This window comes from Elgaria multicarinata, chromosome 9 (genome assembly GCF_023053635.1).
Source record: "Elgaria multicarinata webbii isolate HBS135686 ecotype San Diego chromosome 9, rElgMul1.1.pri, whole genome shotgun sequence".
NCBI classification, from domain to species: domain Eukaryota; kingdom Metazoa; phylum Chordata; class Lepidosauria; order Squamata; family Anguidae; genus Elgaria; species Elgaria multicarinata.
In genome coordinates this window covers 95,393,946-95,411,404 of record NC_086179.1, presented here as the reverse complement: position 1 = coordinate 95,411,404, position 17,459 = coordinate 95,393,946, and the positions used below count along the sequence as shown (strand labels likewise).

At 43.8% G+C, this 17,459-nt stretch overlaps 1 protein-coding gene across 1 annotated transcript in view; it reads right to left on the bottom strand.

Moving 5' to 3' along the window:
• Positions 1-2,774: 2,774 nt before the first annotated feature.
• TTC38 (tetratricopeptide repeat domain 38) overlaps positions 2,775-17,459 on the bottom strand; it is a 35,255-nt gene continuing 20,570 nt past the window's right edge. The window contains exons 7-14 of the mRNA XM_063134352.1: positions 16,468-16,587; positions 15,227-15,286; positions 14,452-14,490; positions 12,656-12,737; positions 11,012-11,177; positions 9,695-9,854; positions 8,637-8,710; positions 2,775-6,172 (exon numbers count right to left, since the gene is read on the bottom strand). Of these exons, the coding sequence (XP_062990422.1) occupies positions 6,079-6,172; positions 8,637-8,710; positions 9,695-9,854; positions 11,012-11,177; positions 12,656-12,737; positions 14,452-14,490; positions 15,227-15,286; positions 16,468-16,587 (795 nt within the window). The 3' untranslated portion in view covers positions 2,775-6,078. The remainder of the gene's footprint in view (positions 6,173-8,636; positions 8,711-9,694; positions 9,855-11,011; positions 11,178-12,655; positions 12,738-14,451; positions 14,491-15,226; positions 15,287-16,467; positions 16,588-17,459) is intronic.

The following is a 17,459-nucleotide window of genomic DNA, read 5'->3' as shown; positions in this document are numbered from 1 at the left end:
GTGTGCTGCCATTTTTTAAAAGTATTTTCTAAGCCTCGAGTAGTCTTTCAACTTTCCATTCTACTCCTTTAAAAAAATTACAGCTATTACACTTCCTGTGAGCTGTTTTTCACTGACTTCTCCTGGAGAAGTTCCAGTAAGATATGGGTTAGCTTGATATGGCTAAGATATGGCTCCCTGTTGATTGGCAGAACTTTCAAATCCTAATAAAAATTTCTAGTCACTGGCTCCTGCACCACAAGTTCCCCTGTCCCAAGTATTTACAAAGCCTAGAGACAACCCCCTCTGGAAGGAGAACAAGACAAAGTACCCTGTACCCCCACCACCCCCACCACCCTAAGTGGGAGGATCCGTCCTCACAAGGAGACAGGGTCAACATAAGGAGGGTGTTCACAAACCATTTATTAAAGACTGCTCTACAAAAAACAGCAGTGCAATAACCAGCGAGAGCTGCAAGTGAGAAAAAAGAACAAAACCATGAGCACAGCCAACCCAACACAAGTAACACACACAGTAGTTTTAACAAGCTTGGGAGCCCACTACATAACCAGCAGTGGGGAGAGGATTGGAGCGACTCCAGGAGAAGTCAGGGGATAACAGCTCATAGTAAGTATAGTAGCTGTGTTTTCCCCTGACTTCTCCCCTAAAGCGCCAATAAAGTATGAGGCAGGAAAGAGATACTACCCACCAAGGTGTTCATGGGGCACAGCCTGAAGGACCATCCATCCAGAAACCACTTCTACCTCAGTCCATTTACTAATACTGTGGTGTGTAATGAAAGATTGATCGGAGTCCTGCTTTACATACCTCCTAAGAGGCACAGGACTGAGGAGCCCATGCTGTGATTTCCCCCCACCCCACTTTATGAAATGGGCCACCACCCATGCCGGTGAGGAGGACTGATGCCTTATAGTCCTCTGCTATGTAGGCTTCGATCCACTTAGTGATAGTGGGGACTGAGGCTCTCCTACCTGTCCGGTTACTTCCAAAAATAATAAACAGATCCTGCTGTACCCTTGAAGAGATGGTCTGATTAATATATACCTTTAATAGCCTGCATAGGCCCAGGGAATGCCAAACCTTCCTGCATGGGAGCTGAGGGTTTGGATAAAAAGGCAGGACCAATTTCTGTTCCCTATGGAAACAGGAATTACTCTTTGGTTAAAAACCTGGGCCCAAATGGAGGACCACCCTATCCTTGGAAAATTGGCACAGGATTGACAGAACAAAGTGCTTCCAACTGAAAAACCCTCCTGACTGAAAATAAAGTGGCACCTTTCACAGTGTTTAAAAAGGTGGAAACATGAAGGCTTTGAGGATTAATGAGAGGTTCTCGCTGGGAAACTGAGGTATTGCTGGACGAGCCAGCTGGGTACAGCCCCGAACGTGATGGGTGATGTGAGGATGGGACGTAATCCTCCAGCGAGCACCACAGTCCAACACGCTAGCTATTGCCCTTGTGCCTCACTGTACTATGCTTAAGCCCCTTATCCAAGCCTCTGCAGAAATTCTTAGCGCAATAGGTATGGAAGCCTGGAAAGGGTCAACAGGCCTCCCCGCACACCATGAGACGAAAACCCTCCAGGTGGCCCCATAAATTGTAGTTGCGTCCATAGCCCGTGAATGGCAGGGTGTAGTGGTGACCTTCCTCGAGTGCCCCTAGTTCAAGGTTGGTGCCCAGGTAGAGAAGGGCCTGGATCGGAGGAGGTGGAAAGGAGGAACCACCACTAGCCATAGAAGGCAAGGGAACCAAGGCCTCTGGGGCCACTATAGGGCAATGAAAATGACTTCTGCCCTGTTCAACTCCACTTGAACTAGGCGTATGATGGCTCGTGGAGGGAAAGCAGCCCCCTTGGTCGCTTGATGACTAGAGTGTTTGCCCCTGGGGGCCCCCAGGATCTGATGCCTGCTGAAGAACGCTGGGACCATTGCATTTAGTGTGGTCTCTCACCAACTCGGAACACCCAGGGATGCCCATTCATTCGGGTCCAGCCTCTTGTCAGCTGAACCAGTCCATTTGCATGTTTAACTTCCCTTTACATGCACAGCACATGGACAGGATGTGGTTTGGTCCACTCCACTCCAGAAGGTAGGATGTCTCTCTCTGTAATGATGCCAACTTGGGACACCACCACCCCTGATGCTTCACATAGGCCACTGCTGTTGTATCTGATTGGACCAGAACATGGCAGCTCCTGACCAGATGTGCTCATCAAACATTACTGTTGCTACAGTTCTTTCTGCAGAGCAGGTGGCAGGAGGGACCCCATGTCCATCTCCCAAGGTCATATGGACTCAAGAGTGGAAATCCAAAATATTCTCTAGTCCCTGGAACGTTCTCCAGGGACCATAAGATTGCACTCCAAGTGGTAAGCTTCTATTGGTTAACTATTCATGCTGCCCCCTCTGCCTTCCATGTTCTTTTGATCTGTAGCTTTCTTAGCAGCCTGTTCACATATTTAGCTGCAAGTCATCAATGGTTCGGGTGTTGCTATATTATCCAAGAGGCACAGGGAGGCACATTTCAGTGGTTTCCACTCCTCAAACATAAGAGTGTGAAGGGACCCAAAAAGCACTGGCTGGTACAAGAAGGAGGGCCTTGGAAAACACCCTTGTCAAATGATACTTCTACCAATGAATGAGAGGTACTGCTGCACAGTATATCCAAAAAGTTTTGTTTTGTTTAGCTACATAAGGAAATGCTCCATTTGTATCTTCGACTATTATTTATTTTATTTATTTATTGCATTTATATACCGCCCCATAGCCAAAGCTTTCTGGGCGGATCACAAGTTATAATCAATGAACATTAAAAACAAATATACAAAAATTTAAAACCATCAAAAGCATAAAAACAGTATCGTAAGCAGTAACAGTGAAATTTTCTCATACCATTAATGAAGATGTTTGTCCACAAGATGTCACACTTCCTCTAGAATTAAATACTATGTTTTGTCAATAATTACATACAATGCTGCTGTTTTACATATCTTATTTACATGGAATTGCAGTCTGCTTCATGTATTTTTCCCCAACAAGCATACAGCATTTCTTCTTGCCTAGTACGCACATGGGGAAGAGCGCAACATTTAACACACCTATTGCATCACTGTACTAATATAGGAGTAAAAAAAAATGCAAAACTTGTCAAAACTGTTTTCGATTGCTATGCATCAACTACTCTTTCAGGTCCAGACTATCAACCTTTTAAGAGTTTTATTGGTCTTGTAAGAGCTCCATCACACCTGCACATTTGCCCTGGTTTACCCTTGGATTACCCACCCTCATTTCCATAGCGTGTGAAAGCCTGATCAACTTGCATCTTTGCATTTTTGTGTTTCATTCATCTTTACACCTCTCCTCTTGTGCGCACCAGTGTAACGCTGTTCTTCGGTTGAGATGCACATCCCTGCCCAGATCTCCTCTGCACTTCCCCCTACAGTTCATTGGTTGGTGGTAGTTGAACACCACACCCTCCCTATGTGGTTATTCCCTATTGCCTAGGCTATACCCATTCCTCTCACCCTGCCTGGAAGGCTTTGGAGCGTGTAAACCTCATTGAACAGAGACTTACTTCTGAGTAAACAGAAATATGACCTCAGAAGTAAGCATGGGGTTGCAGAGCACTTCTTTCCAGTTTGCTGTTTTAAGACTTAAAAAAGAAAGCTTCTGAGCGACCACACTATTAAAAATCAGTTCTATATGTGTTTACTCAGAAGCAAGTCTCTCTCTTTTCAATGGGGTTTACTCAAAGGGAAGCCTGCATGGGATTTTAGTATGATTAGGATGTAAATGCAGTTGTAATCAATGGGATTTATTTTGAGTAAGGGAACTATCAGATCTGTAGTTTATGAACTTACAAGATGCACAGCTTCAGGTAGGGTCATTTATTTCAATGGGTCTTCTAAGCATGACTAAATCTGGATCCAATCCCTGATTGACACTCTTTATTTTAAGGAAGTCCCAGTGTATGGTTCACGGAGTGTAATAAGTAATTGACTCCACTTGTGAGCCAATGGATTTCCAACACCGACCCTCCCTTATTATTTTGTACCTGGCTCAACTAAGTGACCTCATAATACTAGCAAAACAAAGAAGATGCCACAAGCCTGATATCTGTTCATGTCTGCATTAGAGTAAGAAAGGAGCACAGTAATACTATGCAAGTTTATTCAGCACAAAGTCCAATTGCGATCAATGTTCCTGTGAAGAAACGCCCTGCATATAACTGTTGGTGTTACATAACATTTAACGTTGTGTGGCCCCTATGAGACTACAGTGTATCCAGGGAATATTGTTAGATTCTGAATTGTTGAGGATTCTAGCTAAGCGGAAAAGACTGGTTGATGCGTGGTGTTTTAGAAGGACTAGGGGAAGATGAATAGCAAAACCTGAATATTGAGCTACTCTTTTCCTGTGGGGATAACCTTACTTGGCTAGTGAGTAGGGAGCAGGTTGCCAGAAGGTTACATGAACTGTCAGCAAACATGCAGATAAATTGTCCAAGCAGCCAGAAATACAACAGGAGGAACTTTGGTGCCATAGGAAGGCTGCACTCAGAAGCTGGACCTTTTATACGTGTATTTGACTGGGTGGAGTTTTAGGGATTTTGGCCTGAGGCTTGTAACAACAGTGTCCCTTGAATCCTTAAGAATTGTCATTGAATTATCTTGTGAAAACCCCAAAGTAAATATTTGTAATCCTCTATGTATAAAATGTGCCTTTAAAAAATTAACTTGTTCATTCACCTTGTCTTCAATATTAGTGCCCATTTCACCTCTTATAACAACTACATGGAGGTTTTAAAAGTATTCTAACAGAATTGATGGCAGCGGAAAAGGTTCAACTTGGGGAATCCTGTGTTTATAATGGCAGCAAGTTCCTTAAACCCTGAAATATAAGCATTTGTTGTCAATAAGAAACCCCAGAGGTGGGGCTGCCCAGTGAAGGAGCAGCTTCTCCATAGGGGGTGGCAGTGCTGGGGAGAGGAAGTCCCTCCATAGGGTTTATTTTTAAATAGTTAAAAATCCATGAGGCATTTGGAATGCCAAGAAAAGGAACATACTTCTCCACCTTATATTTTACCACATGTATTTATAAGCATATAAAGAAGGCTTTTGATGGAGCAATCAGTTCAAAATTTGTAATATAAAATGCGTGTATACAATTATCCTGAGTTTTCCTTGGTTTTTTTTAAAAAAATATTCACAATCTAATATAGATCCGTACTCCCCAAACTATCAATTGCAACATAGTCCTCATTTCCAAGGCTTACAAAATGCGAGTCTACAACAGTGCTCCATGCACATTCATTTTAAACGTATTTGTGTATTAGTTTTTCCAGTGAATTATGGCCATGATTCTGCATAGCTATACTTTGTTCTACACAACTTAACGTTGCCCAATTCTATTCATCCCATTGCTATTTACTGTTTTACTCTGTACAGCACCATGTACATTGATGGTGCTATATAAATAAATAATATAATAATAGTTTTTGGAATGGCAAAAATATATAAGAGAACATTCCTTTAGCTCAAGAGTAGACAACCTTTTGGGCCTGTGAGCACATTTGGAAATTTGAACTACTGTCCTGGGCACAAACATAAAATGGCTGCCATGGGTGCCTGGTCACAAAGGACAAGTAACCCGCTCAGAGGCATCCATGGGAAATTAAGACTGCAGCAGCTAGAGGCTCCCGTTCCACTTTGAAGTAATCCTAGTTGCCAGAAGGAAAATCTAAAAATGTAATTTAAATAAAAATTGGGAGCAATAGTGTTTCTCAGTGGGTGCCAAGGATGGTGCCTGGGGACACATTGGTGCCCATGGGCACCGCATTGCCTACCCAATATGTTCATGTTCATGCCCATTTGCTTCTCTAGGAGCAAAGAAAGGCAAAATGAAGTATTCCACAAAGCCCAGAAGCAAAACTGAGTATCTGTAATTACACAGAAGCTTTGGCTATTTTGGATTTATGCAAGATTGAATACCCACAATGTGATTTGCTTATTGCCATAATAAAAGTTGATGATTAATAATGCTGATTAGAAGCTTCTTGAGCAATTAAGGCTCTAAGATTTATCCCAGGGCATGAAGAGCTGTGGTCTTCCGCATCAGTCGCTCAGTCAACGGTGAGTTTGGTCTCAGTTCATCACGTTCGATAAGGAGGCATCTAAAGAAGAAGAATATGAGAATTCTCTTAAAGCAACTTGTTTTAGAATGCAGTAATCAAGTGTCTTTTGAAACGTTAGTCATTGTCATGTTGCTGCATTATTCTCACTTATTCCATTATCAATTCACAAATTTTGTTCCAGATATTTAAGCATGCTGTTAGAGAGCGTTAAAAGTGAAGTGTGTCTTGCAAAATTAAACCACCAAGTCAAATGTTTCCAGTACAACATGTGCCTGAGAGAGTGGAGTCCCTGTACTGTGCTGATACCCCCACCCCCAAATCAATAGAAGGAAATTACAGAATCCCAAGAGAGAAGTAATACACTGGGATTTCCCTCTGCAATCCCTTGTAGGCCCCTTCCAACTCTGCTATTCTATGATTCTACTATAGCGGATACTTCGAGGAATGTCAATAGCATCATCAGTGCCTCAAAAGTGATGAAGCTATTGACATTCTTGAATACTATCTGGGTAATAGGAGGGTAGTAGTATGCGAGGAGGCAGGCAATATTACCTAGGCTATTTTGCAGTTGCATGGAGGATACCTGTCCAGTTTGGGGTATTAAACTGGGAAAATACGTAGTATGTAGTGAAACGCCCATCCAATTTTAATTCAGATTAGATAACTCTCCTCTGCAGGTGTTGGGATTATAGCTTTCTCATTGACACGTAATTTCCTCCCTATCCAGACAGTTAATTTCCTCACAGACAGTTCATTTCCTCCAGATCCAGAGTAGTCTGCCTGTTAGAGAGTAGGGCGCAAGGGAGCTACTTTATGGGTTCCTCCCACAATGTAATGCAATGAGGGTGGAGTCAGCCGCACCAGGTGGCCCCGTGTGACTGACAGTCCCCTGCCATTGGCTCTGCCCTTTATAGCAGTTCTCTGGAACCCATGGAAAAAGGAGACCCCAGGCTGGTGCTGAAACACTTAAAAGGCACGTAGCTAAAAGCAGGCAAAGAGGAAGTGCGAGTGACATATGGTTACTTATCCTGATTTCTAAGTCTCACAGAAAGGGGAGCTCTGTGCTCTGCTTCTGCCATTACCAGAACATGCATCTTCCAATGGCAGATATACACACAGGGGGTTGGACTCGATGGCCTTGTAGGCCCCTTCCAAACCCTTCCAACTCTGCTATTCTATGATTCTATGATTCTACACTTCCCTGCTTTGGATCAAATCCGGCAACAGGGAAGGAAGAACGAACCACTCCTGTTTTCCGCTTCTGCGGCTTTTCTGGAATATTCGAAATGGCTCGCAGTGGCTGTTGCATCCCATCCTGAGCACTTGTTTCCAGGCATGTCAGGTGACAGAGCTGACTTTAATGTTTCGATACTATTGGAGGAAGGCTTAATATTCAATAGTATGCCCTGAACCACAGGTAATGTATATTGGGAAGAAAAACAAACCCAACCTCCTCAATAAACTTGTAGAGCTGTATTAGGAAATATGAGTAATTGGAAGGAAAGAAAAAGGTCCCCCCTCCACCTCCAGGGCAAGAGCTGGCCCTCCCATGAGGAAGGGTGGGGAATCCTGCATGCCCCACTACTGGGAGGGCCGTAGGTCCCGATGCTGCTGCTGCTGCTGCTGCCCTAAGCTCTCAAAGCGAGGCATCGAACAGGCAGGCGGGCAGCTGTGCAGGAGAGACCCACTGGCTGCTCTCCCGTTGCAGCAGGAAAGCAGCTCTTGCAGCTCTCCAGAGCAACTGCCGCCATATCCGCACGATGCCTCACTTTGAATGAGAAATAGGCAGGTGGCTGTTCTGGACAGCCGCAGCAGAACAACACCTGGTGCGGCTCCCCAGGTATGCAGCAGGTAGGCTCACCAGGGAGTCGCACCTGTAGGAGAGCAACCCAGCCCAATTGCCTCACTCGGGCGGGGGGGAAGCGGAGGCGGCAGCAGTTCATGCTACTCTCCCCACCCAAGAATTAATTGCAGCGGCTCGTGCCCCTCCCCTGCCAATTGCATGCAGTGGTTCACGCTCCTCCCCTGCCTCACCGTGCGTGCGTGGGTGGTACCTTGTGCTCCTCTCCTCCCCTTCTCTGTACACGGCAGCAGCTTGTGCTCCCCCCCCCCCCCGGTCCCAATAAACATTTCCCAGCCACTAACTGAGCATAATTACACCAACCACAGAACAAGGGAGGCACAACGGTCAAAACTGCCAGTGCAATATTTAGCTAGTGCCAAAGGAGTGCTCAGACATCCTAACTTTGCAAGAAGTTTGAGGATGAGGAAGGATTCCGTCAGTTTAACTTAGCCCATTCTGACAGGTGACTTGTCTGAGCAGAATTTTCACAGAAAGGATGATTAGGCAACTGAGGTCAAAACCAACCATCAAGTGTGCCACTTCTTACATGCCATAGTTTCAAGAAGATAATAAAATATCTCCCTGCTGGGCAGAGACAGCTATCCTCCTTCTCCTCATTGACTATTGCCAGGTTTATATTTCTTAGAAGATAGTACTTACCTAGCAAGTTTTTGGTTGGCTTTAGATTTACAGTTTAAAGCAGCATGTATCAATAACTGGGCAAAAACATCTCTCTGGGAAAAGAAATTAAACACACAACATGAATTACTGTAATGGGAGCAGGGGAAAGGTTGCTAACCATTTAAACATAAATATAGCAAAGGTTCATGACTCTATTGTGTTACAAAGGCAAACCACATCCATTGTTCACTTGTTCGTTAGCTCCTTTAAATGTTTGCAGAACAGTAAAAAATAATACTGCAGTCCAAACTCCACGGTTATGTTGCTAGTAAAAGTGTATTTAACAAAGGTAACTGAAGGTTCTTTTTACCATCACTGAAAGTAGACAATACCAGTTTGCTTCTCCTTTCTTAGCTGCTAATGAAGCACCTGTTCTATTGACCACAGGGAAATAGGACAAGATGGGATTTACTGGCTAAAACTCTGTTAACAGTTGTATTTCATATAATGCAATGGCAAAGCGTGTGACCTGTGACGGAAAAAGCCTGTGGTTCAAATCATGTCTCAGCCAATTCACTTGGCAGCTTCAAGCAAACCACTTGCTCTTAGCCTCATACAACTTGTAAGTAGTAATCATTTGGCTGTCCCTCAAAGGAGTCCTATATCTTGAGTACCATAATGTGAAAATGCACCCTACCCTGTGCGTTCTTTTTTCCCCCTTTAGAAGCAACAATTAATCAATTTTACTAGGCGTCTCAAGAACCCAGAATGCAGATATGGTGTCCATGCCCTGGGAAAAGGGCAAAAATGAAAAGGGGGAGGCGCTGCAGGGACTAGCAGCCTGGCTTCCCAGCAGCTGACTGGAGAGGAGGGGAAGGTGTGGGCCATGGCTCAAAACTCTTCCCCAACTAGATGAAGAACCTATCGCCTTCAAGTAGAATTTGCTTCAGTCGATCCTCAGCCATTCCTCACAATGCTGTTTTCTCGCCAGCCTCCATTCTTTTATGTATTTATGTAACTTCTCCCTGAGGAACCAACACAGAACAGGACAAAGCCAACAAAACGTTCATTAAAAAACAAACAAACTTCTTTCTCACTTGAGCGTTGCTCCCTCCTATTTCAACAATTTTATAGCGAACGGGATAAAGCAATTCCACGGCCTTGTCATAATTGCCACTCTCAAACTCTGCAAACGCTTGCAAAAGAGGAAGCCCCAATTTTGGAACTAGGTTTAGCTCGTGGTCTTCGTCAGGTGCCCTAGAAAAGAGAAAGAGGAGGGAGATAAAAACAGTCCATTGTAAGATTGACAAACTAGATTAACAAACAAAGACTAACAAATACATGAACTACCGCTGTTGTTGCAGGCCTTCATAATCCAAACTAAGGTAGAAAAACAGGACACCTGTTTAACTAAAGACCCCAGAGACTAACAGCTGTAGGGATTATGTTAACTAGACTGTCTTATTTGGCCTTGGTGAGCTTCCATCAGTGACATCTTGCATTGGTTCAGAACCCTTGTTCAGCTGCTAAACACCTTAGACTGTTAATACCTGATTAATAATTTCTGTGGCGAGCATGTTAGGTGTTGCCAGCATCTTAAGGCATGAAGTGGAGATACCGGCTTGCAGACACACAGGAATACTGTGTAGGATGCAGAGCAGCGTTGGCCTTTCCAAGGATGTGTTGAAAACCAATTCCACAGTCAAACTTCTATTCAATTCCATTTCACCAGTTTCATGCTGATGTCTCCTTCAAAAAAAATTCACTGGTCTATGACAACTTTATGGTCTGCTATGTTAGGAGATGGTTGCTGGCAGACAACCGCAAATATAACATTAGAAGATGTGCAGATAAACAAGCCCTTGGTGCTATAATTGATGCTGTAGTTGATGACATCAGCATGAAATTGGTGAAACAGAATTGAATAGGAATTGTTTGGTTTCATGATGCTATTGGGAGGAGTGGACCCTAGTTTGGAGAGGTCATTGCAGAAAGTAATTGTCCCTCTTTAGGTAATTATTTACCCTGCTAATCTTACTATACCTATGGGATTTCCCCTTGCTTTCACAGACCACCCACTCTTCTGAGAGAACCCCTTGCATGGCTCTCCTGTACGAAAGCAGTCATTGATGGTAGTGCAGGTGGTTAGACTAGCTCTAGCCCTAGAGACAACCTGATGCTCTTCAGATGTTTTGGACTACAACTCCCATAATACATAGCTATTGGCCATGTTGTTTTAGGCTAATACAAGTTGCAATCCAAATCATCTGGAGGGTATCAGGTTGCCAATCCCAAGAAATTGGGTGTGGGGGATTGACTGCTCATAATATTCTGTTAACCGCCCAGAGAGCCCTGGCTATGGGAGCAGTATATAAGTTTAATAAATAAATAAATAAATATTGTTTGCTCCTTACTGGGCCAATTCTTGGAGGGTTGTTAAGAGCTCATGAGTCGTTTTATGGTCCTTGGCCCCTAACGAAGACATCAGAATGTGAGCATCATTGAAGATCAGGGTGTGATCCTTGGCATGCTTCTTTGTCAGCTGGTTTACTCCTTTCCACCTGTCACCCACCTTCACACCTAGAAGTAAAGTTGCACAGATTTAAAACTTCCAACCTGGAATTTAAAAAGCAAGGTTAAAGACTGCCTGGGCTGCACAGTTACATGGAGCAGACCCAACGAACATAGCAGCGACCTTCTTTCAGGTAAACATACAAAGCATTTGGCTGTAAATCTATTAATTAGCCAGTGTGGTGTAGTGGCTAGAGTGTGGGACTGGGAATCGGGAGATCCATTTTTTAGTCCCCACTTGGCCACGGAAACTAATGGGTGACTTTGGGCCAGTCACAGACTCTCAGCCCAGCCTACCTCACAAGGTTGTTGTGAGGATAAAAGGGAGAGGAGGAGGAGCAGCATTATGTACGTCGCCTTGGGTTCCTTGGAGTAAAAAAGGCGGGATATAAATGCAATGTATAAAATAAATACATAATGCTTTTTTATATGGAATATAACATCTACATGAACATTTAACCATTATGCATATTCCTGTCCCGATCACTGTCATGGCGGGGCAGGGGCCAAATGTTGCCGTTGGCCACATGTTGCTCACCCTTACTTAAGCAGAACAGGATTTTCTCCCCAAGGCTTTTTGCTCCATGGGGAGCCTACTGCCTAGAACTAATTTGCAAAGATGAGGGTTATTGTTTGAAAACAAAATGTTGGTGGCATTCTAATGAAATTTAATAGGGATAAATGCCAAGTTCTACACCTAGGAAAAAGAAACCCAATGCACAGTTACAAGATGGGGGACACTTGGCTCAGCAATACTACAAACGAGAAGGATCTTGGAATTGTTGTAGATCGCAAGCTGAATATGAGCCAACAGTGTGATGTGGCTGCAAAAAAAGTAAATGCTATTTTGGGCTGCATTAATAGAAGTATAGCTTCCAAATAGTGTGAGGTACTGGTTCCCCCCTATTCGGCCCTGGTTAGGCCTCATCTAGAGTACTGCGTCCAGTTCTGGGCTCCACAGTTCAAGAAGGATGCAGACAAGCTGGAGCGTGTTCAGAGGAGGGCGACCAGGATGATCAGGGGTCTGGAAACAAAGCCCTATGAAGAGAGACTGAAACAACTGGGCCTGTTTAGCCTGGAGAAGAGAAGATGGAGGGGAGACATGATAGCACTCTTCAAATACTTAAAAGGTTGTCACACAGAGGAGGGCCAGGATCTCTTCTCAATCCTCCCAGAGTGCAGGACACGGAACAATGGGCTGAAGTTACAGGAAGTCAGATTCCGGCTGGACATCAGGACAAACTTCCTGACTGTTAGAGCAGTACGACAATGGAACCAGCTACCTAGGGAGGTTGTGGGCTCTCCCACACTAGAGGCCTTCAAGAGGCAGCTGGACAACCATCTGTCGGGGATGCTTTAGGGTGGATTCCTGCATTGAGCAGGGGGTTGGACTCGATGGCCTTATACAGTAGGCCCCTTCCAACTCTGCTAGTCTATGTTTCTATGAATGACAACTATATTCTACATAAGGGGAAAGCCATTTTTACCTTCTAACTGAAGCCGATATAACATGGAGCAATTGTCGACAACATCTAGCATGGTCCCACTCAGTTGGCACCTGGGAGCAATCTGTAAACCGCAAAGTGTACAGAACTTAGACTGGCTTCACTTTTGAGGGAAAGAGTCCAGAATGAAAAAGAACAATAATTCCCTTACACTCTAGTTTCTTTAACTTTGCTCAATATCAGTTTTTACAATTTCCCCCTGGGAATCTAAACCTAAGAGCACCATCAAATTAAGAATAGTTTGGGTCTCATTCCCATAACCTACTCACACTACAACTCTTTCTCTCCCTAATTCAAGAATGAGATTTTGTAAAAATGAAGATTAGAATCCCTTCTTCGGAGGGAGGGAGAGAGAGAGAGAGAGAGGATTTCTTTGGGTTGGAAAAGTTATTTCTTGGACAGTCAAGGTCAATGCATATCAGGGGAGCAAAGATATGTGAGCAATATACCTCCCATAGCAATCGTTGAGTAGGTATTCTTTGAGTAGTTAAAATGTGGGCTGGGTACACCAATGCAGCATGAGAGAATTTCTGATATGTGAGGAATATTACATAATTAAAGGCTCCTATGAGCCCAAAGCATGGAGGCGGCTGCCCACTGTGCCTCTGAATCCTTCCAGACAGCCTCTGGTGGGTGTTGATAACTCTGCTACATGTCTGCATTAGAAGTGACTGGACCATTCTAGAACTCCCAATGGAGACACACAGAAAAGCGCTACCTTCCCACAGAGGAGACCTGTCACTTGTATCTTCAAATGGTGCTAGCCTAGGTTTGCTTCCTTCGAATCAGGAGGCACGTTCAAATTAGCAATTCTTACAAGGATCAGGCTCCTCTGATTGCAGACAATTTTTCTTGTTTGTACCGTTCTAGAGTAAACCTTTTTGATGTTACAATAAAGAGTGCTTCCAAATTTAATTTCAGGGGCGGGGAGTGTGCATCAACCATCAGAAATTATCAAGTCCATATAAATTATGTTGCATTTGGCAAAGGTTTTAAAAGCAGCATACGGCTACCATTGTATATACATTGACAAGAGAGTAAGTCTCGTTCAACTCAGTTAAGAATATGCTGGATCAGACCAAGGGACCATCTAATTCAGCATTCTGTTCACACTGTGGCCAACCAGCTGTCAACCAGGGACCCACAAACAGGACACGGTGCAAAATCACTCTCTCACCCATGTTCCCCAGCAACTAGTGTATACAGGCTTACTGCCTCTGATACTGGAGATAGCACTTAGCCATCAGATGACTTCTGAGTAAACATGCTTAGGATTGTGCTGAATATCATGCACATTGAGAGTAATACGAGGTTAGCACAGCAGAACAGCATAAGTTGTACACTCAGTGGGAGGAGCACGTTTGGCAAACAGAACGTTCTTTGGAGGTGGCTCGCAAGTGGGACTCTCATTTGCCCCATTGCTCTAAAACAGGCTTCACAACTTGGTGCCCTCCAGGTACTCCCAGGGGGATTCTGGGAGCTGCAGTCTAGCAAAACCTAAAGACACCACGTTGGGATAAGCAGCTCTAAAAGGTTCCCCACCCACTACTCTATGCATTCCCATGACCAGGAAAAACTAGATTATACAAAAAATACTAAAAACTGCAGAATGTATCATACCAACATGCTAAACTTGCAGTTAATATAAGGCACAGAATTCAGCTTTTCTCACAGAATTTTAATAATTTTAGCAGGGAATGAAAATTCCAGCCCATACACAATAGTTTGGAATGCAGACATGGCTTCTTTTTGCCAGCAAAGAAGCTGCAAACACTTACATGAGTGTCATAAATGGTCAAAGCTGCCTCATAGTCACCCTACAAAAGGAAAGAGGATTTCATTTTAATTATATATATATTTGATAATTAAATAACCTGCAATAATAGTGGTTTGACTCAGGCAACCGCTTCTTTTGACCCCTGACACATCAGATTCTGAATGTTTAAATAGTATTGGAATGTATAAAGTGTTCTAAAAGCAAAAAACTCCAATTCTACCACCACATTTTTTGGCAAACTGAAAATGCTCATTGCATTGATAATGTGAAAGTCAAACAACAGCCCCTAGACCTATCTAGTAGCATACCTTCTAAGTCTCAAGTCTTTAACAATTGGCTGAAATGCACACCCGCACAAGACACACACTGCTAGCCTGAAGTAGACTGAAAGCAAAAGTGAATTTTCAGGCACTAGCCATGGATTTACCTGTTGTGAAGAGTAATTCATTATATCCCTACATCGGTTTGTTTTTTGCTTTTGTTTTGTATTAATTCCCCTCAGCTCAGAGTACAAAAGTTCCGTTCCTTCGCGCGTGAGGGAAGAGTACCACACTTGTTCCCGAGCATGGAGTAACGCAAGGGCTCATCCGTCCAGAATGATGATAAGGGCCAATAATCTCTGTTCTTTAACGAACTGTGAGTGCGTGTGGGACAAATTGAGACGAGCCACTTAAACGGAAAAAATATTCAAATGGTGAAAGGATGGCAAGCAAATGAATCATATTGAAAAGATTTTATCAGAGACACAAGCCATAGCTGTAGATGCATCCACATACCTTTTCAATAAAATACAAAGCCCAGTGCCAGTAATTATGGCAAGCAAGCATGTCACTATCCTGGAATGGATGGAAAAAATGATTATTATAAACTAGAATCTTACCACCCTACAACTGGAAATTAGCTTAAGGGCTATCCCCCCGCCCCCAGGCTAATGGCCATCTTGTCCCTGTGGAGAAGTAGCAGCAGCAGCAGCGAGGGAGACGGGAGCAGGCAGAGAACATCAGGGCCTGCTTCAGTCGGAAACCCCCCCCCCCACACACACACACAGGGCTAACGGTCATTTTGACCCTGTGGGAAAGAAGAAGGAGCTGGTGGTGTGCCCTCCTTTGGGAGATGAGAGGGGGGAGCAGGGCCTTCCTATCAGACCTGCTAAACAGTCTCCTTAATTTCTTTTTCTTTCCCCCCTCTTCCCCTTTTCCTCATGTGTCATGTCTTTTTTTTAGAATGTAAGCCTGAAAGCCAGGACTGTCTTCTTTACTGATTTATTGTAAGCTGCTCCAGGAGCCTTTTTGGCTGAAATGCGGGATAAAAATACTCTAAATAAATAAATAAATATCCAGAGCTAAATGTTTTGGACTGCTAGAGGAAACCCTATGCTAGGGATCTGATTCTCACATACATCTGATGCAACCCCCAACATGCCATCTGATCCCAAGGATCCCTTTTGCAACATTAATCCTTACAACAGCCCTGTAGAATAGGCCAGTGCTACTATTTCCATATTACTCATGGGAAGGCTGAGGCTAAGAGGATACTGGCTTGACTAAGAACATCCAGCAAGTTGGGGCTGTGGTGAGATTTGAACCAGGGACTTTCCAGCAAAATACCATACCCTTTTAGCTGCTGTACTACACTAGTTCTCCAAAAAATCATGATGCTTATTTACTTATTATTTATTTATTTCATTTTTCAAACCGCTATCACAAGTCAGTTTGCAATTAAAATCCAATGAGAACAAGATTAAACACACTAGTTTCAAACAATAATTGATCAAAATAGCAGCAAAAATCAAAACATGGATAAAAAGAAGCATATTCTATAGAGTGGATGTAACCACTGAAAAGGGCCCATTCATCTGCCTTTTCTCGGAATGGCAAGGCAATCCGAGTAGAGCCTCATTTGACAGAATTATACTGTTATATATCGTAGTATGTGGAGCAAAGTGCAATGAAGCAGGCCTTTCAGTGTGCGAGAATGTGCACAGCCACTTCAGAAAGCTAAATAAAAGGGAGAGTACCTTCCAATTGTTTTCAGTTTGCTTCATAAATGCCAGTCCACTCTTCAGATCTGCTTTCATTTCATTCACGTGTGCTAAGGTGTGCACAGACCACGCATCTGTCTGGTTAATAGCTAAAGCCTAATGAAAGGGCAAGAGGAAGCAATGTGTACTCATTAGCTGTTGTGCATTCTTACTATTTGTTCGGTTGTTAGAAAAGCATTACTCAGCACTTGGCTTAACTCCCTGGTTGAGTAACACAGTGGGGAGGCCATCCAAGATCCAACTGAGAAAAGTTTGCTAGTACACCACTCTGAGGAGCCAGGGAAAAGCGAAAGAATCCCGGAATGAAGAAAACAGCTTAGAATCTGTGGTGAGGAGAGCAGACAAGGAACAAAGGAAGAGCAAGGGAAGCTGGAATGAGCAAAGGAATGAGAGCTGTAGGTATGTTATCTGCCCTGCTCCTCCACTGTGCCCTCCATTCCTGGCAATGTGAATTATGGAAAGGTCTCCTCCTTCTGAGCCTTGTATGGCACAGAGTGGTAAGCAGCAGTTACTGCAGCTGAAACTCTCCCCACGGCCTGAGTTCGATCCCAGCAGAAGCTGGTTCTCAGGCAGCCGGCTCAGGTTGACTCAGCCTTCCATCCTTCTGAGGTTAGTAAAATGAGTACCCAGCTAGCTGGGGGAAAGACTGGGGAAGGCAATGGCAACCCACCCCGCTACAAAGTCTGCCAAGAAAACATCAGCGAAAGCAGGCAACCCTCTAGGAGTCGGCAAAGACTTGAGTGCTTGCACAAGAGATTCCTTTCCTTTCTTTCCTCCTCCTTTTACCCCTTAATGGGCTAGAACTGGTGTAAGCCACCCAATTTACCACTGACTACTTCTCTCAGGCTAGATCTACACTATTGCTTTATGGCGGTATAGAAGTGCACTGATAACTGTTGGGTCGCAATCCACATTCCATATACCATTTTCCTCGTATTATTTCCTGCTTTTTATTCCACATTCGTAAT